Here is a 24,645-nt window from a genome sequence, read left to right on the forward strand (position 1 = left end):
TTGCTTTTCTTTCTGAACTTCTCTTTTGCTTAAAAAAAAAATCCAGCTAATCAACAATATATGACAGTGTTGCCATACATGCACAATGCAAGAAATTCACAACTATCTCCTACTCCCCCAGTGACACCTACTCTATGCCCAGAGGAACGCAAAAAAAAAAAAACCCTCTGGCTAATTTGGCCTGGAATAAAATGCCTTCTTGACCCCAAAATGGTGATTAGCATTACCCTGGAATTGAAAGGGCCATGAGAGCCAAACACTGACTCATCCGTTCTTGTACTCCCTATCGTTATTTGCCTAAATTCACACAATCAGCATTGTTGACAGATAGCTATCATGCCTCTGCCTAAAAACCTTCATAGAAGGAGAGCCCGTGCTCAGGCATGCTTTGGCCACTTCGGCAACCATCACACCCCAAGGTGGACAGTGCCGCAGCGCAGAGGGGAGATGTTACCTGGTGCCTGCGTGCAGGTGCAGAGCTCTGCGCCTACATGCAGGCACCAGAAAACCGGCACCTGCCCTCTGCACTGCAGCACTGGCCGCCTCAGGCTGCAGTGCTCCCTGAAGCGGCCAAAGTGCACAGCACTACCCACCAGCTCCTGAGAATGCATATTACTCTGTTAGGAAGTCTTTCCCAATGCTTAACTAAAATTCTTTTGATTTAATTTCAATTTTTCATTTCTGAGGTTTTTTAAAAAATCCAACCAACATGAATAAATGGGAGCAATAAGATATATTTGGAAATGTTAATCACAGTACTATATTAAGTTTGGGAAAAGTTTGGAGGAGGTTTGTTTCTTCTTTAAAGAGTTTCTGGTATGTTTCTCTAGCTGATTCATGGAAATGGGTGTCTAGTTCACTCTGTCCTCTGTTCCTGATTTCACCACACAATTCTACCCTACTCATATAATACACATCAAATTCTTCTACTCCAGAACTATGATTCTTCTAAAATTGACATTAAGGAAAGACTATAGACTCTCTCTGAATACAAAACATGGTTGTGCATATTGGCCAACTTCAAGTAATCCTTAAGGTAAAATAAGACAATCCTAGGGTCAGATGAATCCATAACAATACTTTTTACTCCCCACCTCATTGGTTATATTGCTTACTTAAATAACAATAGTGGTGAAACCTATCTCCCCAATATCTGTGTCCTGCTGTTTTAAAACAGAATTGAACTTTTGTAATAATTTCTTAATTGGAACAAAATGGAACATATAGAAATGTAGCTCTTAGCAAAACCAGCTCAGATGTGTAAAGAAAAAAACAGTGTTGTGGCCTTCCCTATTGATGTACATCATGAAACACAGTTTGCTTTAAGGAAATGGCTTAAATTGCATAACCAGCTACAGGCTGAGGGCTGACAAATGCAAGAAAAGCTATTTTACACAGACAGTAGGCAGTACTGAGTAAGTAGAAAACCTCTTTTAATTGCATAGCATTATTTTAAATATTCATACTTTATATTGTGGACATGCAAAAATATCATTGTAGCCTTGAATCGGTATACATTTTAGCTACAGAGTTCAGGGATTGCTTGAATCTGGCACACATGCTCTGCCACTGAACTATCTTAAAATATATTTGTAATTATTTCCACAAGTTGTTTCAGTAATTCTCACATAACCAGAGTTTTAAATATCAATTTTACTTTGGATAAAGGATAAACATTATGTATTTTAAAGATCTTGCCATTTGATTGTTCAAACCAATTAACGAGTACCTGACAGCTGGTTTTAAATTGCTGCTAAATGTCCCTGCTGATTCACACAGTGTCTACAAAGTTAATGTTCATTAAAATGTGTCACAATTGGAGATCAAAAACTGTGACCATCTGGCAGCATAACCTTAAGCATACGTTACTCTCAATACACAATGCCTAACCTTATGACCCAAGTAAATTTTCATGGGCTAAAATACACACACAGCCAGTCCAGTTCTCAAAGCTGTAGATCAACAGAAGCTCTAGCAAAGTGAAAAGGGCAAGCACTGACAGAGCAGTTTAAAAAAATACTATTGGAATTGCCAAAGTGAGTGTCAAAGAAGAATTCCAGATGGCATTCTTTGGACTTAAAGATGTTCCACTTGGTACAGAGTTCTTTTAATAGTTTATTCTGTTCCACTCAGCTTCATTTAGAGCTCAATTATACCTAAGAGTTTAAAGAAATAAGCTTCCAGAACCACCTAGTGAACCATTTATTTATCACAAGAATCTAAAATGCAGAAATAAACATGTCCAAAATTTACGATGGACATTTTTTGTTAGTATCCTTTACATATAAGGGTGACTTTCAAATTACCCTTTCCAGATTGGTTAGAGATTGCAGAGCAAAGTAAGAAACTACAGGAGACAAAACAAGCCTCTCAGGCATTTTGTACTAGCATGGAGATTATAGATTTAACCAGTCAGTCTATGTCTCCAAGGCTCTAATAAGGAATATACTTCTCCAAATTTATTCCATCTCCTTCTCCTGAAGGTGAGCTTACCTAGAACACATCCATGGCTGCTGCCTCAGGTGGAGTGAGCTCCCAACAACTAACAGTTCCACCATAAAGAGGGGGGGGAAAAGCCTCCTGACATGAGATGGATGATGACAACTGCCTGGCTTGGCAGTGATGTATGGGCCCACCACTGCTCCCTCAGGGCTCAGAAGGCAGGCAGCATCAGATGGCTTTAGTGTCCCTCTGGTTCACCTGCCCACAATACCTTCAGGGTTTGGGCAGCAGCATGCTCATTTGTTGCTGAGAGCATTACCCAACTTGCATGGGGCAAGTTGATCCTTAATCAACAATGTGAGCCTGGGAGGTTGCTATGACTCTAGGGCCTCATCCTGAACTTTTGCCCAGGGATGCAGAATCACTAAGTTTTGTCTTCCCTTTCCATAGGATTTAAATTTCATTCCCCACTACCACTATGTTATACATATTCCAGTTTTGTTTTCAGTCCTCTAGGGTCTATATTAATCTCTCAAAAGTAAGAAGAGTTGTTTTTATACCATACTTTTCACTGCCTAAATGAGTCTCAAAGTGGCTTATAAATCGCCTTCCCTTCCTCTCCCCACAACAGTCATCCTGTGAGGTAGGTGAGCCTGAGAGAGCTTCTGACAGGACTGCTTAGTCAGTACAGCACTATCAGGATTGTGATGAGCCCATGGTCACACAGCAGACTGCATGTGGAGGGACTGGAAATCAAACCCAGCTCACCAGATTAGAAGCCATCACTTTTAACCACTACACTATGCTGGCTCTCAACCATTGGCTTTCCTTGCTTCTACTCCAAATGACCTTGGACAAAAGGGAATACACATTATTAAAGTTATTCAGACCCAGGTAGGACTAAGCCCAATTTCTCAGTGCACATGGTAAGCATAGGACATTACAGTTTTATGTGAGTAAAAACAGACAGCATAATACCTAGATTCATAGAATCATAGAATAATAGAGTTGGAAGGGACCTCATGGGTCATCTAGTCCAACCCCCTGCCTTATGCAGGACAATCACATCCCAATCGCTCATCTACTGTAACCTGCCATCCCTTTGCCTTCACAGAATCAGCCTCTCCGTCAGATGGTTATCTAGTATCTGTTTAAAAATTTCCAAAGATGGAGAACCCATGACCTCCCAAGGAAGCCTGTTACACTGAGAAACCACTCTGTCAGGAATTTCTTCCAGATGTTTAGATGGAATTTCTTTTGAATTAATTTCATCCCATTCATTCTGGTCTGTCCCTCTGGGGCAAGAGAGAACAATTCTGCTCCATCCTCCATATGGCACCCTTTTAAATACTTGAAGATGGTTATCAGATCCCCTCTCAGTCGTCTCCTCTCTAGGCTAAACATACCAAGCTCCCCCAATCTTTTCTTCATATGTCTTGGTCTCCAAACCCCTCGCCATCTTTGTTGCCCTCCTCTGGACACATTCCAGCTTGTCAACATCCCTCTTCTACTGTGGTGCCCAAAACTGAACACAGTACTCCAAGTGAGGCTGAACCAAATCAGAGTAAAGCGGTACCATCACCTCCCATGATCTGGACACGATACTCCATTTGATACAACCCAAAATCCCATTTGCCTTTTTAGCCACTGAGTCACACTGCTGACTCATGTTCAATGTATGATCTACTAAGATTCCTAGATCCTTTTTGCACATTCTACTGCCAAGACAAGTCTCCCCCATCTTATACTGGTGTATTTGGTTTTTCCTACCTAAATGCAGAACTTTACATTTGTCCCTATTGAACTTCATTTTATTCAGTTTAGCCCACTTCTCGAGCCTATCAAGATCAGCCTGTATTCTTTTGCTGTCTTCAGTTGTGTTTGCTACCCCTCCCAGTTTAGTATGGTCTGCTAATTTAATAAGTATCCCCTCTAATCCTTCATCCAAATCATTTATAAATATGTTGAACAACACAGGACAGATCCTTAGTGTAGTCCACTTGTCACTGTTTTCCAAGAAGATGCTGAACCATTAATAAGTACCCTCTGGGTACAATTTGTCAACCAGTTATTTATCACCAGACAGAATTAGTATCCATATCATGTTTTACCAACTTGTGAACAAGAATATCACGTGGAACCTTATCAAAAGCTTTACTGAAATACAGATAAACTATGTCTACGGCATTCCCCTGATCCAGCAAGGTAGTCACTTTCTCGAAAAAAGAGATAAGGTTGGTCTGACATAACTTGTTCTTGCAAAACCCATGCTGAGTCTTAGAAATCACAGCTCTCAGTTCCAGCTGCTCAAGGACCGAGTGTTTGATTATTTGTTCCAAAATTTTGCCAGCTACAGATGTCAAGCTGACAGGTCGATAATTACCAGGATCCTCCTTTTTCTCTTTCTTAAAGATGGGGACAACATTTGCCCGCCTCCAATCATCTGGCACCTCACCTGTTCTCCAAGAAGTGTCAAAAATAATGGACAGAGGTTCAGAGATGACATCTGCAAGTTCTTTTAGTATCCTTGGATGTAGTTCATCTGGCCCAGAAGACTTTGTTTCATTTAAAGAAACTAGGTGTTTGTGGACTGCTCCAATAATGATCCTAGGCCACAATTCCCGTCCCCTGTGTTGTGTTACATTTTTGCCACATTGATCACTATTTCCCTCACAAGAGAAGACTGAGGAGAAATAGGAGTTAAGCAGTTCAGCCCTCTCTTCATCATCTGGTATAATTTCACTTTCTTGTCCTCACAGTGGTCCAGTGGTGTCCCTATTCTTTTTCTTGTTTGAAATATAACTAAAAAAGCCTTTTTTGTTATGTTTAGCATTTCTTGCTAGCCTAAGCTCATATTGAGCTTTAGCTTTTCTAACACACAACCCCCCCCCTACAATTATTGGTTATTTGTTTATACTCATCCTTGGTAATAAGGCCTTCCTTCCATTTCCTAAATCACTCTTTTTCATTCCTCAAATCTTTTGACAACTGCTTATGGAGCCAACTTGCTTCCTTAGGCTCCTTCCATCTTTTCTTCTCAAGGGAATTGTTTGTGATTGAGCCTTCAGTATTTCACTTTTAAGAAACTGCCAGCCCTCATGGACTTCCATATTTTTAAGTCTTTCTGACCACAGGACTCTACGCAACATACCTTTAAGTATGTAAAAATCTGCTTTCCTGAAGTCCAGTCTATATGTATGACTACATAAAGGTTTTCTCTTTCCCACAATTGAAAATTCCAAAAGCACATGGTCACTGCTACCAAGTGTGCCCACTACTTCCACCTCATCTACCAGTTCTTCCCTGTTGATGAGAATCAAGTCTAAAATAGCATAGCCCCTGGTTCCTCTCTCTACTTTCTGGGAAATGAAGCTGTTGGCACGACAAGTTAAGAATACCTGACTACAAAAAAACAACAACAACAGACAAATGATCAGATAATAACAAAAATTGTAAAAGTTTAACAAAATTGTTAACTGTTACTAGCAAGGGAAACACAAATAGATTTCTCTCTTACAAAGTTTAAAATTTACTATGATTGTGAATTAAGGGGTAGACAAAAATGTTTAAATTATCAGATTTCATCATTTTTTGGGGATCTTCTTTATTCCAGCTTTTCAATCAATAATTTAATATGATCAAAGACCAGCAGAATAACACACACATTAACAGAGTAGATATAAGTATGTATTTACAATCCATCATATTAGTCTTTATTTTTTCTTCAGAATTTCTGAGTATTTCTAGTCTCTTACCTAGTCCTTTACTGAAATACATAGTTTCCCTGTCTGACAATGCAACTCTAGAGTTCCATCCTTTTGTGCTTATTGATTTTAATGCATTTTTAAAGAGCTCGTTGATCACAATGCTTGAGGAAATAAGTTGGCTTCACTCTTAGCCCCCAAAATATTAAAAGACCATCCTCTATCTAGATTAAATGAAAGCTAACTAGAAAATTTTGTTCTGTAGCTTTTGGTAAACATTTGCACCAACAGAGTACAATTAAATAGTTAGTTTCCACAGTTGTAATTTTTACAAATACATCTGTGGGGTGAAGTATCATTTGACCACAACACAGACCCCCTTTTAATAACATGAACTGTGAATTGGAACCTCTGCAGAACTCCCTGGGTGATCCCAATTAATGGGAAGTATTCTGCCTTTTAAAAATGGAGAATAAATATGTAGACTGAGTCATATGCATTGTGCATAGGGATTAGCCTTGTTGGCATGCAGGTGCCAGCCCGCTTTTCCCAGCCCATGCATAATCGGTACTATCTCACATCCCTTTCATAATCCTAGCCTCGCAACATCCATATATTCCCTTCTAGAAAGGACATTCTGAATATGAAATTGTATGAATGCAAAGAAATAAGGCTTGACTCCCATACTTTGTTGGTGAAAAATGCCAGCAAGCTTCAACTGACTAATAGTGATCACCTAAGATTTTCTAAGCAAGAAATGAACATAAGTGCTTTTCTGTTGCCTGTCTATGCATGGCAACCCTGGACTTCCTAGGTGGTCTCCCATCCAGGTACTAATGAGGATGACTCTCTCTAGCTTCCACAATCCAATGAGATCAGTCTAGCCTGGGCCGTTTAAGACAGAGGCCCATATTTTACTTAGATTTAATTCAAATGTGTCGACTATGTTCACCATCATATGGTACACCAAATGATATACAGCTTTATTTAAACAACTAGAGGCAAAGCCCATTGTATCCAGGAATAGAACGGGTGCTAGAGCTTGGCAGTGGGAAGAGGAAGGGGAGGAGTTGTCCAGTCTGTAAGGGCATGGGGTTGAATGTGTGTGTTGTGTGGGAGGTTGTGGTGTTGTGGAGACAAATGAGAGCATGGGTGTGGAGATATGGGTGTCAAGAACCTGTGGTGTGGAATGTTCATTGAGTATGGGAGAAGACTGCTGGGTCACTGCGGCCCATGGCTTTAGGTCCCATGTCTCTCCAGCCATTTACTTGTTCACTATTTACAGTTGCAGGCTGTAAATATTCTTTATTTAGATCTTCCTGAACTTTCCAGACTCACAGGATTGATATTGGTCTGTGTGTGTGTGTGTGTGTGTGTGTGTGTGTCTGTCTGTCTGTCTGTCTGTCTGTCTCTCTGCACACCAAAATACTAACAGTTACTGGTAAGGGCTGGCCAAAGCCCATAGCCCAGGAGGGACACACCCACAACCACTCTACCCCAACCACAGTCTGTGAGCCTCTACCATCCTCTCTAGATTGCTGCTCATCTTTAGATTATAATGATCAGCTCTGCAAGCAAAAATGGCTACTTTGGAGGCCAGACTCTGAGGCAATGTATGATTTTACGGCCCTCCTCCAAATTTCCAGGAATATCTCCAACCCAGGCGTAGCCAAACTCCAGGTGGGGCCTGGAGAGCTCCTGGAATTACAGCTCATCTGCAGAGTATAAAGATCAGCTGCCCAGGCAGAAAGGGCTCCTATAGAGTTTGGACACGGTTGAGGAGAAGAAACTTTTAAGGTCTCCCACGCAGGTTGTTGTGGAGTTGAAACACTTGAGGCCTACTGCACAGGGTTGTTGTGCAGATAAAACAGGAGGCAAAAGAACCTCTACAACAGCTTCCAGTTTCACCTGCACAACAACCCTGTGTGGTACGTCTGAAATTTGCAGAGAGTTGCTTGTTGCTTGCTTATTTCTTCCCTCCAGCAGCATGGCTGACCACAGCAGTATTTTAAGTGAGATGGGGCTTTTCTGTGGCCTTCCTGTCAGCCAACTGTTTGGCAGAAAGGGAAAGTTCCCCCCCTCAAAAGGAAGACCCACACCCATGCCCTCAGACTCCCCTGCGTTGCTCTTGGAAATACCTCCCTCCCCTCAGTCAGGGGCTGTTAAAGGCTCCTTCCCAGCAGGCCTGAAGGGAGCACGGAGGGAGGGAGTACACTCTCCAGCCTCCTGCCAGCTCTCTCAGTTTTCTTAGGCAAAGTTACAGTTGGACATGACAGTTAGGACAGCCTTGGGGTGAAAAGGGTTGGCAGCCCTACTGACCTCCTCTCCCTGCGGTGGTCAGGGGCAAACTGGCAGTGATGTCTCCAGATTGCCCCTGGGTGGGCGGTCCCTGTCAGAACTTTGGCCCAAGGATTGGGCCTCCCAACTGGCTAGAACTCCTGTCTATCCTGGTGAGGGCCTTCCGATGGGGCCCTCACCCGGACCAGCCCCATCCACTCTCCGCTCACTTAGTCCTTAACCAGATATGTATACTGCTCCTTGAGCAATTTAAAGATAAAGAATCAAAACAGAAAACCTAAAATATCGAACTTAAAGCCAATATCAAAACCACAGAAAACACATTTTAAAAATTATAAAAGAATATCTACATGAGTTCCAGTGGAGAAAAAGCAGCTCCAACTACTATTACTCCTTGTAAAAATCTTTCAAAATTATTGAATTTATTAAATGAAATAAAAGAAAGCTAGCAGACAATGGTCAAACATATTACTGGCAATGTTCCAGAATTAAGCATCCTTTCAAAGAAGGTATAGCCTTGTACTTTGCAATTCTCAGTACAGATCTGATCGTATGTGCAGGTATATATAGCAGGTATGCAGATGCCAGACTATGTAGAGCTTTAAAGACTTTCTTCACTACTTTGGGCTGGGCCTGGAAACCAATAAGAAATTAGGATAGATGAGACACAGATAGTGAAAGCTATAACTGGCCACTGTAAGTCATTTGAGAATACACCAGAAGCACAGGGACCATGAGAAAGCCCAGCTTTTGTACATTACTCTACATATTGTTGTCAATTCACAGCTGAATTATGGTGACTCTTAGTGAGGTTTTCAAGGCAGGAGATGATCAGAGGTGGTTTGCTATTGCCTGGGATTCCATCATTACCCTGATATTTCTTAATGATCTCCTGCAAATACTGGCCAAGACAAACTGTATTTAGCTTCCAAGTTCTGATGAGACTGAGCTAACCTGGATATCTGGATCAGGGCTGGTTTATGTTAGCCCACATTAATTATTTCTATCTTCCATGGATTAAAGTTTCAACTTGTAAAAATCCTTATCTAGCCCATAATAGCACACAAAGATTTGAATGAAAGTTTGAATTGCTGCTGTTGGCTAGTAATGTTACTTTGTAGCATAATACTTAAATGGAGAAGAATGTTTATGTAATACCTCAGATTCTTAGTTTGAAGTTGTTCATTAATATCAACAATATCCCACCTTTAGATTTTTGTAAATGGGTGTGTTTGAGGAATACACAGTACTATTCCTTAGGCCTTTACTATTGGCTATGATTCAATATGAAAGATATTTGGTGAAGCTCAACTGCCTAGATTGTCTATCTGTTAGAGGTCTGTAATTTAGAAAGTTTCATGAAAATAAATTCCACAGACCTAACACCAATGACCCATTTTCTGGTATAAACAAGACATTTCTAAAGACTAGTGTAAAATGTTTTCGTGTAATGTCTGCATATTTGAAACTGTCTGGGATCCAATTTTATAAAAAATGTTGTACTAATGTTATTTTTTAAATTGTAAAATGTATAGACATACAGAAAAACCTGCCAAAAGAACTGGTAGTCTTTACTATATTGAGAACAAACACATTTTATTCTTCATTAGTATTAACATTTAAAAGTTAACAGTATTTATCTTTTAAATCTCTTTTGGGACCTAATTAGTTAAAAGGTCATGTAATAAATGCTGCTTTAGAGTTTGCTGCTTTGCATGTAGATAATGAATGTACATGCATTAACATTTTTAACATTCAGGTTTACTGCATCTTCCTTTAAAAATTCTAGCTATACCAGCTTCATCAGTCTGTAGTCTCAGCACCACCATAGTTAACAGCAGTTAAGAGGAGTGGGCCAGCTGGAACAATCTACCTGGGAATGGCCTACATACAGCAATATTTGGCCCCATCACTGCCAGGAGACCAATGGTACTCACTCATGGTGGGATACTCATGGTCATGGAGGAACAACAACTGTATACTGTGATCTTCAGCCTTATTGTACCACACCAGCTGGTTGGTGGAGGTGGGGCAATCATTTAAAGCAAGTGGAAAATGAAGGTGGAAGTCCAGTATGACCTGATTGAGATCCTGCCAATTAACTCAGGCAGTGGGAAAACTTGAGGATGTGAGGCAGAAAGAAGAAGGCATACTAAATGGTGTCTCTGTCATAAGTACCAGGGACTCAGACCTGGGAGAATACGTTAGTCCTGCTAGCTAACTGGCTACAGGGGAAGACAGTAGAAACAGACAGTGAAGATCCAGAGGGAGGGAAGATCAAAAGGGAGGCTGGAGGGTGTGCTGACCCTGCCCAACCTTGATGGGGTAGCAGATATAATATATAAAAGTATGTCTTCAACAGATTATGCCACTATAACTATATTTCTATGTCAAGCTGTGTTTTTTTTTCAATGAATTCAAAACTTGTCGCTCCAAGACTGATATCAAATTGCAAATTCTTTAGAAGCCAAAAATGTTGCTATTCTGAAAACACGGCTCTATTACAGCACGATTTTATGAAGTCTTATTTTATAGACTTCAGTTGTTCCCTTTGGTAAACAATGTGTTGTCTGGATTACTTTTTTTGTTTTAACAGATCTTGAAAGGAGAACTGGAAATCAAGAGACAGATGATGGATAAATTGAACATACTCAGCCAGGACCTCCTTTCATCTGTGAAAAATAAAGCAGTGTCTCAGAAGCTGGAAGGTTGGCTGGAAAATGTTGTCCAGCACTGGGAGAACCTGGCACAGAAGCTGGAGAGCAGTTCTAAGCAGGTTACTCATAATTATTATTCTATCAGTTTGTTACAATTAAATCATGTCAGTGAAATTCTTGAAATAGTACTGATAAAATTTGGCATGTAGTTTGGGGGAAAAAAGATCATTCTGAGTTTATTTTAAGCACGGTCTTCCTCCCTTGGAAAAAAGTAGTGAGGGCGACAGTGCCTGGACCGTAAGAATAAGCTTTTTTATTTTACAGGACATGTCAGATCTGTTGGTGTACGCTAGCCCCGAATCTGCTGTATTGCAGTCCTGGGGTTGCTAGGAAACATTACAGGACTGACTTCACTAAAACATTTGTATTTATAAAGAGAAGAGCTTCAGGCAAGACGGGGAGCAATTTCAAAGAGATGAGGACCGTGGAAAGAACCCATTCCATGCTCTACCACTGAGATATATCTGGTTGACTGTGTTCTTATAGATGATAGTGCTCTGTGGTGTACAGGAAGAAAGAGTCATCAATGCCATCAAGCAGGTCCCTTTTTTCTTGTGCAGCAGTTACATTTTTAGAAACCCATGCAAAACAAATTGAATAGTTGTGAAAAGCAAATGACTGGGTTTTTTCAATTAGTTTTCTAATTCATGCTGAAAAGGTCAGTTTCTGAACTAAAGAATATGGCTACACACATTCTCTCATTTGTTCAACAAAACTGAACTTTAGGATTTTTGTCTTTGTTTGCCTGACCTGATATTGAAGCACCATACATATATTCTATTTAGGTTTCCTCCTGATTTTGATATTGACTTTTCCATATGTCTTATTCACCTAGCATGAGTCAGATAAAACAATTTGGTCTGAGTTCAATATAGTGTTGTTTTGCTTTGAAAGTCAACCCATGAACAAGGAAGAGCAGTTTCTCATTATTTTCTATTGCCACTCCAAATAGTCTTTATTAAAATCTTTCAAGCAATGTGTGACCTCTGTTTCAATACTTCTCACAGATTTCACAGGCTGTTGCTGCCTCTCAGACATCGCTAACACAGACAACAGTAATGGAAACTGTAACTATGGTGACCACCAGAGAGCAAATCCTGGTTAAGCATGCTAAAGAGGAGCTTCCGCCACCTCCACCCCACAAGAAGAGACAAATTGTTGTGGATTCAGAAATTAGAAAAAGGTGAGAATTTAGGGGGGGGGGGCAGGTGAAAGCATGAGAAGATATTTTCAACCAAGATGAATTGTAAGTGGAAATATTTAGCAGTATCACTAAACCATTAACATACAATTTTCAGTATATGAGAGTTTTAGTGTTCTGTAAGAAAGTACAGTAAGGGCTGGCCAGAATGTTTATGGAAGAACTTTCTGAGCTTAAATGTGCTGGTTTACTCATGTTCGTTTCCTCAACACCTGCTATCACTTATTTAAACTAAATAGGATGGTGAGTTGTCTTAGCTACATGATTTAGTCAATCAGGAATCACATGAAAAGCATGGGGATATGACAATACTATTGTGTTTTAAAAATAAGAGAGAGGAGAAAACATTTATTCTGAAAGAAGGAAATTGTGTAATCCGCCCCCCCCCCCCCCAAGCTTGCAGAAGTAGCAGGAACACTTGAGGAGTCAGTATTTCCCCAGGGATTCCCGTATATTGGCTCATACCAACTATAAATTTATAATTTTTGGTAGTTCAATGGGTTCTTTAGTTAATTAGGCACATGAGTTTGCTATACACATATTGCTAATAATATGTGTTTAGATACAAAAACAGCCTGCATTACGGGAATACAGGCTGCATTCCCAGCCTGTAAACTCCAGATTGATTTAATCCAGGCCCTCTTTGTATACAACATGAAGCCAGGTTGGCTGTGAAGTGAATCCAGCCATCCAATGGGAAGTCAAGAAGGAGATGTTATATATTGCTGCCTATCCTGTATGATATAGCTTTTGGCCACCTGCTAGCAACCCTCCGTCCCTCCCTCCCTAGAATATGACAGGATTAGCTAGTCAGTGGGCCAAGCAGGAATTTTGGTGGAGGTTGTCTTCCTTGATTGGCTATTGGGGAGAGCCTTTCTCCCCCTGCTTTGTGATGTTCAGGTTGGTGATGTTAAGAGCTTAATTTGGGCTTTGTCTTTGACTGTTTAGGTCATAACTAGTTTGACAAGGATAGGGCAGGTTGATCACTGGTATTTTAGTGTACAACTGAACAGGATAATAATTTTTTCTTGTTAGTAAAAAAAATAAGTTAGAAGTCAGGGATGTGAAGTTTTAAAAAGTGTAATGTGCCTGTGGTGGCGGTAATATGGAAGAGCTTCTAAGGTGTTACTGAGAAACATTTCTAAAATAGTTCATCTTTCTTGTGTCAGATCAAGTTAGGCTTGGGGCCTAGAACTAGCACTTATGAGAGGAGTATACAATAGTATGCTCTGACTCTTAAACCCTATAATATGGACTGCTAATTGTGATTCATCTGTGATCTGTAGATAGTTGAAAAGCATTAAAAATTCTAGTCCTGATGTAGCCAAAGCTCAGCATTTTGGATCACCATTTATTTCAATGGGAGAGTTTGCTTAGCCTTATTGAAATCTATGGGTGGTAAAAGTGGAATTCTGTTTAATGCTACTTGAGCTTCAGAACCAAGATGATGGTCCTGTGCGTAGCATCTGTTTCCTGATAAAGTGGAAGGAAAAGCTAAAGCATTAGTACATTTATCACACAACACCATATTCAGTGTGTCAGTGAATTGTAAAGATTTCTCACATTTTCACTTATTTAATAAAGTCACTTGTGTAGATCCTGTCAATATCCTAACTTCTGCCACAGCTTAAGGTTTTATACTGTTCCATTAAGCAAAAAACAACCTTAGAACATCACCAACCAAATGCTCAGATGAGTTCAGCTTCCAGTTCTTCTTGGTAACATATGAAAAATACTTGTGCCAGGGGGATGTGTTAGCTATAGTGACAAGATGCAGCTCCTAAAATTAACATGTGCAATTTCCTCTCAAATGCTGGAGGAAGTACCACCATCTGAACAGGAAAATCACTGCACATTTGGCAGTGCTTCAGTATCCTCTAAAAACCATTCTAAGTGGGTGGTGAAAATAAGCTGAAATAAAGCTACCCAGGATGTTATTTCCCTCCCCAACTAAGATCAGCACAAGATAAGAACCAGAACTGATGGGAGCCAGAAATAATATCAGCAGTCTGCAGGGTTACTGCAAATGCTCCATGCAATGATCATGGCCAAATCACTTCTCACATCTACCATTTCATGCGTGAGATCTGTTTCTCTTTTCAGGGAATCCCAGAGGTTTCCCGATGGAGCACTATAGTTTGTTTTCCTTTTTCTCTATGAATGATGCATTATAACGTAGCATAAGTGGTAGATGGTCTAAAAATTATCCTTTGTATTTGCAATCTACAAAATACTTCTGAATGATACTTTTCAGAAGAAGACATTTTTAATTTAATTTATTTATATCTTAAATAAAGATATCGTTTAACTCTTCATTCTTGCACCATGAGGGAGATTATTTTGAAAATAGGACAAGATATGTCAATATGTAAGACTGCTGTTGTAGATGTGAAGCTGGATATCTATCTTTCTATGAGAAGAAAGACATATTAAAAAGCAGGATAGCTGCTCCATCTAGTGTCTTCACATTCAGTGCAGTTTAGATCAATCTTACTCTTTAAAAATGAGCAGGTATACTGACTGCCAAAACTCAAGATAGTGCCTAATTATAGGCTTTTTTCTTAGCGATTTGTTTAGGTTAGATGAATTCTTGTTCTACAGCACATGACTGAAGTCTCAAAATCTTGGTAGTTTCTTCATAGGACTTGCCACAAAAGTACTTACCAGTTCTCACTTTTCACAAAATTACAATTGATAACATTATCTGACAGTTTACTTTGGAAATAATTGAGTAATAAGCAACTGATGGTACATTTTCATGAGTCATATATTATATTTATTGGAGCTCTTTTCAAGGGATTGAGCCACATTCTGCTCCTGTAACATGTAGATGGATGAACTCTATGGTATGATTCCTTCCCATATCAATTATATTCTCCCTGTCTACGTGAACATTGTTCCATTCTAATCATGTAGATATTTATTGTGATATACAGAAATGTCAGCTACATGAAAGCAGTATTATTGATGCATTTAACATGGGAATGGAGAAAGTGGTATAAACAAATGACATAGGCTGTTCTGGAATGTACCATTATTTGAGATGTTCATATGTATGTATGTATGTATATATGCATGTATGTATGTATGCATGTATGTATGCATGTATGTATGTATGTATGCATGTATGCATGCATGCATGTATGCATGCATGCATGCATGCATGCATGTATGCATGCATGTATGTATGTTTGTATATAGGGACATGCAGAAGAGTAGGAAAGCTTCACTAACTTAGTAATCTCAGTCTTTGTCAAACTGCAATATTCATTTTAACATATAACTTGAAAGACCTGCTGATTTTGTACTCAGATGTTTGATTCAAGAAATGGCTGGAAACCTTTTTCTTAGCAGAACAGGTTTTCCGTAATGTTACTTTCTGTAAAAATAATCTTTTTTGCTGTTTGTTTGGTTTTAAGAAACTGCTGTACAATATCCAAATCTACTCTGTAAAAAAAAAAGGGTTATAGCAAAGTGTTTGCTGTATTCGTTTTGTTTTGTTCTTATGGGAATTTACTGCTCAGAGTTCCCAGTTCAGAACACCAACAGTGTAGACGATTATTCATTATTCAAAACAACTTACTCGCTCTCACACATCATTGTCTGTTCTTCAGAGATGTCTGAATTTATCAGTGGCTTGGGCACTGTCATCAATTTTATTCTGTTTTTCCATGTGGATCCATTGAAACTATTTTATAAACTTGCTGCTTGCTTGAGATACTTTACTGCCATGTGTAATTACCATCTTAAAAACATAAAATCAGAGATATTTCTCACATCCTTACACAGACCTATACCAACTTCCTCCAGTGGCAGCAACAAAACTCAGTTAACCAACAATATCATACATTGATTTTAAAAAAATCCCTAGGATCATATATTAGATGTACTATTCAAAAATTATACTGATCATATGAAACTGATATTTCATCCGGTTTTGCTTTTAAAGACAGGATAGCACCTTTGAGTAGGTGCTGTTTACCTACTCTGCTTCTAAAGGAATCCTGCATTTTACAATTGGCAGTTTTATGGGATTTACTGGATTATTCAGAACCAGGTTGGTGTAATGGTTAAGAGTGCAGACTTCTAATCTGGTGAACCAGGTTCGATTCTGCATTCCCCTACATGCAGCCAGCTGGGTAACCTTGGGTGCACCAAGGCGCACAACCTTGGGTGCTGATAAAGCTGTTTTGACCAAGCAGTGATATCAGGGCTCTCTCAGCCTCACCCACCTCACAGGGTGTCTGTTGTGGGGAGAGGAAAGGGAAGGCGACTGTAAGCCGCTTTGAGAATCCTTCAGGTAGAGAAAAGCGGCATATAAGAACCAACTCTTCTTCTCTTTGTGATGGTTAAGATGGATCTTCTTATTTCATACTTCTTAAAACATCTACATTTTTTGTCAAACTAATTTTATACAAGCTCTCTTAAGGAACCATTTTCTTTTTCTGTTTGTCTCAGATTTGATGTTGATACAACAGAACTTCACAGTTGGATGACCCGTTCAGAAGCTGTGCTTCAAAGTCCTGAGTTTGCAATATACCGAAAAGAAGGGAACCTGTCTGATCTTAGAGAAAGAGTTAATGTAGGAAAATATTTGTATACTTGTGTGTTGTATTAGATCTGTAAAACAATTTTGCATAACAACCCCTACCCATTGAACCATAGTCTGTCCTCAACCACCAAACATTAAATAGCCAAAGCATTGATGCATGGTGTGTGTGCAGGGGGATTATAACATTATCTGTACATTTTAATTTACTGTCATCCTGTCCTACATTTAATGTGGATAAATATGTTGAGTGACCACCATTAAAATATCCAGTTTGTTTGTGATAAAGCTTACCATTTCATACACTTTTTTTTTAAGGCAGGCACTGTTTTTTTAAGAGAATTTTATTTTGGAAATTGTGTTATTAACTATTTTTAAAAAACAAACAAGTAATGGAATATGTTTCATTCAATGGCTATTAGCTATTACAGTTAATTTAAAACTTTGTTTTCTGAGTGCTACGGAAAAAAGTTGGAAGACTAGAGTGTCTACTACTGAAAACTACAGAGTAGACCAGAAAGACTGTGTCTTCCATCTATCAGATATTTGGATGGAGAAATATCTGCTTATTGTGTGCCTTTCTGTCCTCCCCCTTCCACTATTGTCCTTGAAATGCTGATACTGAAAGCTCTGCATTTGGGCGCTGCAGTGAGAGAGGAAAGCATGAAAAAGTTGCTTTCCCTATACAGAAATCCTAATGTTATAATGTTTCTGTGGATTCAAGTGTTACCAAAAATTGCTTGTCACAAGTTATGGTGGGGAATTTAAAATGACAGGAGCGAGAGGCAGAATATTCCACCTGTATATACCAGACTCCAAATGTAGGAATTCAGGCAATGCTGATTAATATTGAATAAATAATACATTTTTACTTAAAAGAAATTCTATACCAATCAAGTTTAGCAATTCAAGTAATAGTGTACACGCAGTAACATTCAGAAATAAATAAAGATTATAGTATCCAAGATAGAGGGATGGGGGGGTACAAAAAAAGACCACGGTGTGAGTTGAGTAGTGAAATCCTGAGTTACCTGCCCAGGAATGCAGACCAGGGAGACCAGATGATTTCTGAATTGATTATTAAAAACTAAAATAAAACTTGATGGTCTAGCATGGTTATTAGAATGCGAAATGGAGGTAGGACAAATTCCTGAAAAGGAAGATTAACTACTGCCCCAGATGGAGACCTGAAACCAAAGGAATCTTGACAGGATTAAGAGTATGTCTGTGTTCTAATGACTTGATAACAGGGGCATCACATCAAAATCACAAGATGTCATAGTCCCATTGTATACGGCACTGGTCAGACCACACCTGGAGTACTGTGTGCAGTTCTGGAGGCCTCACTTCAAGAAGGACGTAGATAATATTGAAAGGGTACAGAGGAGAGTGACGAGGATGATCTAGGGCCAAGGGACCAAGCCCTATGAAGATACGTTGAGGGACTTGGGAATGTTCAGCCTGGAGAAAAGGAGGTTGAGAGGGGACATGATAGCCATCTTTAAGTATTTGAAAGGTTGTCATTTGGAGGAGGGCAGGATGCTGTTCCCATTGGCTGCAGAGGAAAAGACACGCAGTAATGGGTTTAAACTACAAGTACAACGATATAAGCTAGATATCAGGAAAAAAAATTTCACAGTCAGAGTAGTTCAGCAGTGGAATAGGCTGCCTAAGGAGGTGGTGAGCTCCCCCTCACTGTCAGTCTTCAAGCAAAGGTTGGATACACACTTTTCTTGGATGCTTTAGGATGCTTAGGGCTGATCCTGCAATGAGCAGGGGGTTGGACTAGATGGCCTGTATGGCCTCTTCCAACTCTATGATTCTATGATTCTAATACAATATTTTTCTGGCAAATCATGTTTTTTAAATAATATTTATTGTTATCATTATAAATATCAACATGCAAATACACCATAACATTTTATGTTTTGTAATATTACAATAATATAACCATATAACATATATCTATTTAAATTTTGTAAAACACATATTCCTATTCTTAATAACATAAATACTCCACATATTGACCCATCTGCTAATCTTTCCACCCTAAGTTACCCCACTTCTGTGAATGCATCTATGATTTTCTTATTTTTTTAAATTATTACATTAACTGAGATATATCTTCTTAAACTCTTAATCTTTGATTCCCAACATATATTTTTTTCTTTCCACATGGATTGCTTATTTATATTATCTAGCACTCTAGTCCTAATGATTAATCTGCTCCTAGTACTGGCAAATCATGTTAAATCAGCATTTTCTTTACTTGTACATGCCATGCTATCATCTAAAAATGCCAGGCTACATAGTTCAATAGATCTATGTCTTTACATGCATTATGCTGATAAGTATGGCATTTGAATTACAGTACAATGCCATACAGAGAAAAACATTATACAAATTGAAACACTCATTTCTTTATTTTGCTTTACGTGTCTTAAATTTCCATGTGACTATTACGTGGTTGTCAATCTTTGTCAGAAGCTACTTAATAAGTAATTGTTTTTCTGTTTGGAAAAGTACCTTCATTTGTTATTTGGACCTACCACCTGCTATATAATGGTCTCATATAGCAAATAGTGTGTAATACATTGCAACTCTGTGCAACAGGGTAACTTAGTAACTCAGTATTTCAGAGGTTGGTTCTGAGTTGCAGTACAATCCTAAACAGTGTTATGTCTCTAAGTAGACTCAGAAGGATATATAATTCCACTGTTTTACAAACTAACTGTACATACATGAAGATGTATGAAAACATATTATCTGAGTCATTGCTAAATATTAATGCTTTTAAAAATTATTATAATTGGTTTATATTTTTTTCATATTCATGATTATAAAAAGGCATGTTATACTTCTAGAAAATATTAAATAAATACAAATCTTAGAAGAATAATTTCATAGTAATAGCATTTTAGTGCCTGAGAGAGCATCTTAGCCTTGTAAGCAGCAAGCTGTTTACTTATGTTTACTGACTAGATCACCCAATCCCTTTTGCAGGTATATGCGGGGGGAAAGCGTGATAATTGTGTGTTATCTGTACTTATTCTTTATCAGGTATATATCAGGTTTCTTAGGGCCATTCCGCACAATGGCCAATGTTGCTAAATGTTTGCAGTATGCAGAAACGCTATATTTAATAGTGGAATTTTGACATCCTGCATACCTTCAATTCTAGTGGAATATTGAAGTCCCAATAGTGGTCTATTCATTCCCCACAGGTTTCCGGTCTCACTGGAATCGCAACAAAGGAAGCAATATTTTTCCACGCTTCTTCCTGTCCCTGGCCTTCAATCAAAAAGAACAGCCAATGAACAGTTGTTTTTGTGCTCCCAAAAAGCCCCTTTCCCTTTAAAAACTGTTTTTTAAAAATCCAAACACACCAGTCGCAATGAATATGTGTTCAATCATTGTCTCAGAAAGACCTTTTTGCTGGCATAGGAGCTGGCGCTTAATCGTTTCCACGCTCTTCAAGTAAAAAAAAAATCCCTCCCATGGGTGCAGTTTGTGGCCAAAATTATAGGCAGTGTCAAACAGGGTCCTGTATTGTACCTGGAAACTTTAAATACAATTGCAGAAATTGTATGCATTCTTGCTTAATGCAGTCATTGTTTTACTGTTAAGCACTTCTGTGGAGAGACTTCAGAGAAAAAATGGCTATCGCGTCTCCGGAAGCTCGGGGGCCAGAGCGAGAGAGGAACATTCTTTCTACCATTATTTGGAGAACGCACATGTCTTTCGCTGATGTGTTGTGGCTTGTGCTCAGAAGTGTAGCGGTTTTTTTCAGGGGGGATCTACTTTTCTGGATTTCCCCCTAAGCGCTATAAAATTCCGATTGTTGCTGGAGTTTGGCGGGAGTTTTGTGGTTTGTTTACAACGTCATGCAGAACATTAAATTAATAATGTTTACGAAAGGCTACATTTAAGTCGTGCGGAATGGCCCTTTGTTTTAGTCAGCATGACTTTAGTGATGGGCAAGATCCCCTAGGTTTCGTTTGAAATTGGTCCAACATTTACAAGTTTTTTTCAGAACTGCCTAAAAAAAAATATACAGGAGTCCTATGGCACCTCAATTTTTTTTAACCTTTTGTGGATCAGAGCATGTAGATTGCAGCTGGCGGATTAAGGATTAGATTTTGAGGGCTGTATCTTCTTCAAATGCTAATTCAAAATTAAATTCAAAATATCTTTAATGGCATCATAAAAGAAATTAAAGGAAGTAATTTCCACCAAGGCAAATATGATTAATCCATATTATAAGAGTAAAAAGCTTGACATATCGTAAGCCATGACTTCTTCAGGTAATAAAAAGTTCCAGTTCTCCATTTATGTAGGAGATAATAAAAAGAAGCAAATGTTAGGGTTGAATGACCATGAAGCTACTTGGTGAAATGTAAAAAAATCTAATAAAAATACTCAGTCCATTCCTTAGTTATGCAAATATATTTATTTATTAAAACCATTTTTTATACTGCCTTTCCACCCAATCATGGTCCAGAGAGTAGGGAACATAAAAACATTAAACTATTTGATTTGGCCAGGCTAGAGTGTACAGGAGACAACGTAGGCTGGGGTAGCAAGCACTATCTCATACAGCTGTTGCTCCTATCACAGCCACAGCCAAATGAAGGAGCTAGATTCTGCAGCTGTAGCAGTATCTTGAAGCGGGAATTTGCACAAAATCTCATAAAGCCTCATGGTAGAACTCGGTCTTTCAACGTGTTGGGGGCAGGAGCAGGGGCAGTGCCCCTGGTAGCCAGTCATGCACTCTGCCATCTGTTACCTTTCTGCTCTTGTGGTTCTAGGAATAACTTGGTGAGCTTAGGGATAAGCAAATCTCAGTGGATCCTTTGGTAGCCACAGTCTCAACCCAAAGTTTCTGCTCATGAGCTTTCTGGGCTTTTGGCATGGGATCCACAGCTGGTTGTTTCACCTGACAGTCTCTGGGAACCAAGAAAGACAATTTACTACATTTCCATCCTTTCCTCTGCTACTTTACAGCTAATGTTGGCATTATCAGTATAATGTTGGCAGGATGACAGAAGTAGGGAAGAAAGTTTAAAAAACTGAAACTTTCTGAAAAGTTGTCATTTGCTCTAATCATTTTTAAAGCACTGTTCTTGCTTAATGCAGTCATAAGGACCACATATTTGATTGGCATAATTTATTTTGAAAACTACTGTAAAATATTCAGTCTTGATTTTATGTTGCAGGCCATAGAACGAGAAAAACCAGAGAAACACAGGAAACTCCAAGATGCCAGTAGATCTGCAGAAGCCCTGGTAGAACAGATGGTGAATGGTAATTATATGACAGTTTGATTTAGAAAATATTCTTAATGAATATACAAGTTCACATTTATTACATGGTTTATTATTAGGAAAGCACTTTCTGAATGGAAGAGCAAACTGGTTTTGTATTTGTATGTGTTTCTTCTAAATGTTTCATTAGAATTGTAGAAACACTAGAAATTTAACGTAATAAACATAGTTTAAAACTCAGTATATCCACTAGGGCTCAAACTGGTCAATAAGCAGCTCTCAATCCACAATTATTTCTTCAGTGCACTTTCATTTATTGATCTGACAATTTAGATATGTTGGGGTGGGGCTTTGTTCCCTAAAGCTTGGGAAAACTTTTGAAAAGATATTTGAGATAGCTTATTATTTATTTCCATATGCTGTTCCTTTGACCGCCTGATATTTCTTGTCTTTTCCTTGCATTGACTTCCTCTACCTCAGTGTACATTTTTTCTTATTTCCCTTTGAGTGTTTCCATCACTTCTTCCTTACTTTCACTTCACTTTATATCTTTTTCTTCTCTTTGTTTGTATCTTTTAAAATTCTACCATCTACCTGTGTGCATTTTCCATAGCTGCAGTTTACTATTTGAGATCTTAGCTCATCCCCCCATGGCACAACAGCATGACTCCATGAATTATAGTCTTTTAGAAACAATTAAAGACTTTGTCATATGATTTGGTTATTTCTTGTATCTATTAATTATGTTTGATAGTTCTTTGTTATTTATAGACATATATTTTCCTTTTGCAAAGTGCCTAGAGATGGATCCAGCCGGTTTACATAAAGTCTCACTTAATTCTCCTCCCTTCTACATCCGCCATCCCTCATGGCTTTTCGACATGCAGATCCATGATCCTCAGTATAGCTATGTACAAAAAACATATTAAAAGATATCAAGACTGTCATTCTTTCTAATATTTGTCATTGTTTTTGTTGTCTGTCATGACAATCAGGATTAAGTATCTAATTGTTGCTTCAGTTTCCTTCGTAAATATCCTGAAATTAAAGTTCTTAGTTTTGGACTCTTGCTTGTTGCTTCGACATCACTTAGCCAAAAGTGGCCTCATTGTAGAAGTCAGTTGAAGTTATACATAAATATTGTCATCCTTTCCAAATTGAAATCTGTGCAGAAGTACATGGAGATCTGAGTGGATGATTGATAGTTATGGCAGTTTGAAACAAAGGGCTTCTTGTATTAAAATGAATGCTTATTGTTGGGAGGCATCAAAATGAATACAACATGAATTTGTAATGATACAACATATAATGAGAAGAAAATCTACTATCATGATTCATTCTAAATGGCCATTCTGAATACCCTTGTAAGTCAACAGCTAAACCATATTGTTCTACATTGAAGCCATAGCTAATGATAAATATGTTTGACAAAGTATGCTTCTTGTTAAGTGGCAGTTTTAAAGACTTTGCATGCAAGAAGCTGAACAATTAAAACTGTTTTAATACGATTTGTTATGCATGGTACACAGTGCAATAAAATTAACGAAGGCACTTCAGGTACTGATCTCTATGTCCTTTGGGCATAATGTATTTATTCACTGTCAATATCAGGGGTTGTTCTGAATGTAAAATATGAAAATTTATCAGCCATTAACCTTGAAATTAGAATATGTTACCATAGATTGGGCATTGTATTATTCATCATGTGTAGCATTGATGGCAAGAGTTATGCAATTGTTTAACACAAGTGGCAATACTTTTCCCAGTCTTATATATAAGAATTAGCAATAGTGAGTGCACAACTTCCTGACACATGTAACATACAAAAACTTTGAAAGTAAGCTATTATGCTGGCTGTAATAAATGTAAATTAAATATTTTCATGACAGATCTTAAAACTGTTACATTCATTATATTTATTTTTGAAGCATATTGTTTTGCAGGGAAAGAACAATATGTAAGATAAAGAGCAATATGTAAGATAAAGCACATATGAAGCTACCTTACAATGAGTCAGATCTATTCTGCCTCAACACTATCAGCAAAGTCTTACCTTCCCAATCATTATAATTAGTGATGTCAGAAAAAGAGAAAAAAAGTACTCTCTAATCTGTGTTGCCGTGCAGGGGAATACCTTTTGCCACAAGACACGGAGTCAACTTCTTTTGGCTTTAAACAGGCCACAACTTTAATAATAATAACCAAGTGTCGGAGAGCATGAGGGTGAAAGAACCAGCCCTCTTGTGGGTGAAGGAGCCAGCCAGTTATTAATCCAGCAGGCATGCACAGGGCCCTCTGGCACCCTGGTGGGCTCCCCGTGCCCTCAGTGACCTGTTGGATGTCAGGGAGGTGATCGTATTTTGGGAACTCATTGAGGTGTTAACCTCTGCCAAGTTCCTGGGCCACTCGGAAATGCAGATCTGCCGTCAAGGCTCATCCTCCATGAGCAATGGCTGCCCGGCTCCACCTA

General features: G+C 38.6%; 1 protein-coding gene across 18 annotated transcripts in view; it reads left to right on the forward strand.

The window, feature by feature from the left end:
- The window catches only part of DMD (dystrophin), a 1,311,735-nt gene that overhangs the window by 563,092 nt on the left and 723,998 nt on the right, over positions 1-24,645 (forward strand). For all 18 annotated transcript variants that reach the window (XM_077342956.1, XM_077342959.1, XM_077342965.1 and 15 more), the window contains 4 exons: positions 11,041-11,220; positions 12,169-12,344; positions 16,821-16,944; positions 22,128-22,215. In XM_077342956.1, the coding sequence (XP_077199071.1) occupies positions 11,041-11,220; positions 12,169-12,344; positions 16,821-16,944; positions 22,128-22,215 (568 nt within the window). The remainder of the gene's footprint in view (positions 1-11,040; positions 11,221-12,168; positions 12,345-16,820; positions 16,945-22,127; positions 22,216-24,645) is intronic.

The sequence above is a fragment of the Paroedura picta genome, chromosome 6 (assembly GCF_049243985.1).
Source record: "Paroedura picta isolate Pp20150507F chromosome 6, Ppicta_v3.0, whole genome shotgun sequence".
Lineage (NCBI taxonomy): Eukaryota > Metazoa > Chordata > Lepidosauria > Squamata > Gekkonidae > Paroedura > Paroedura picta.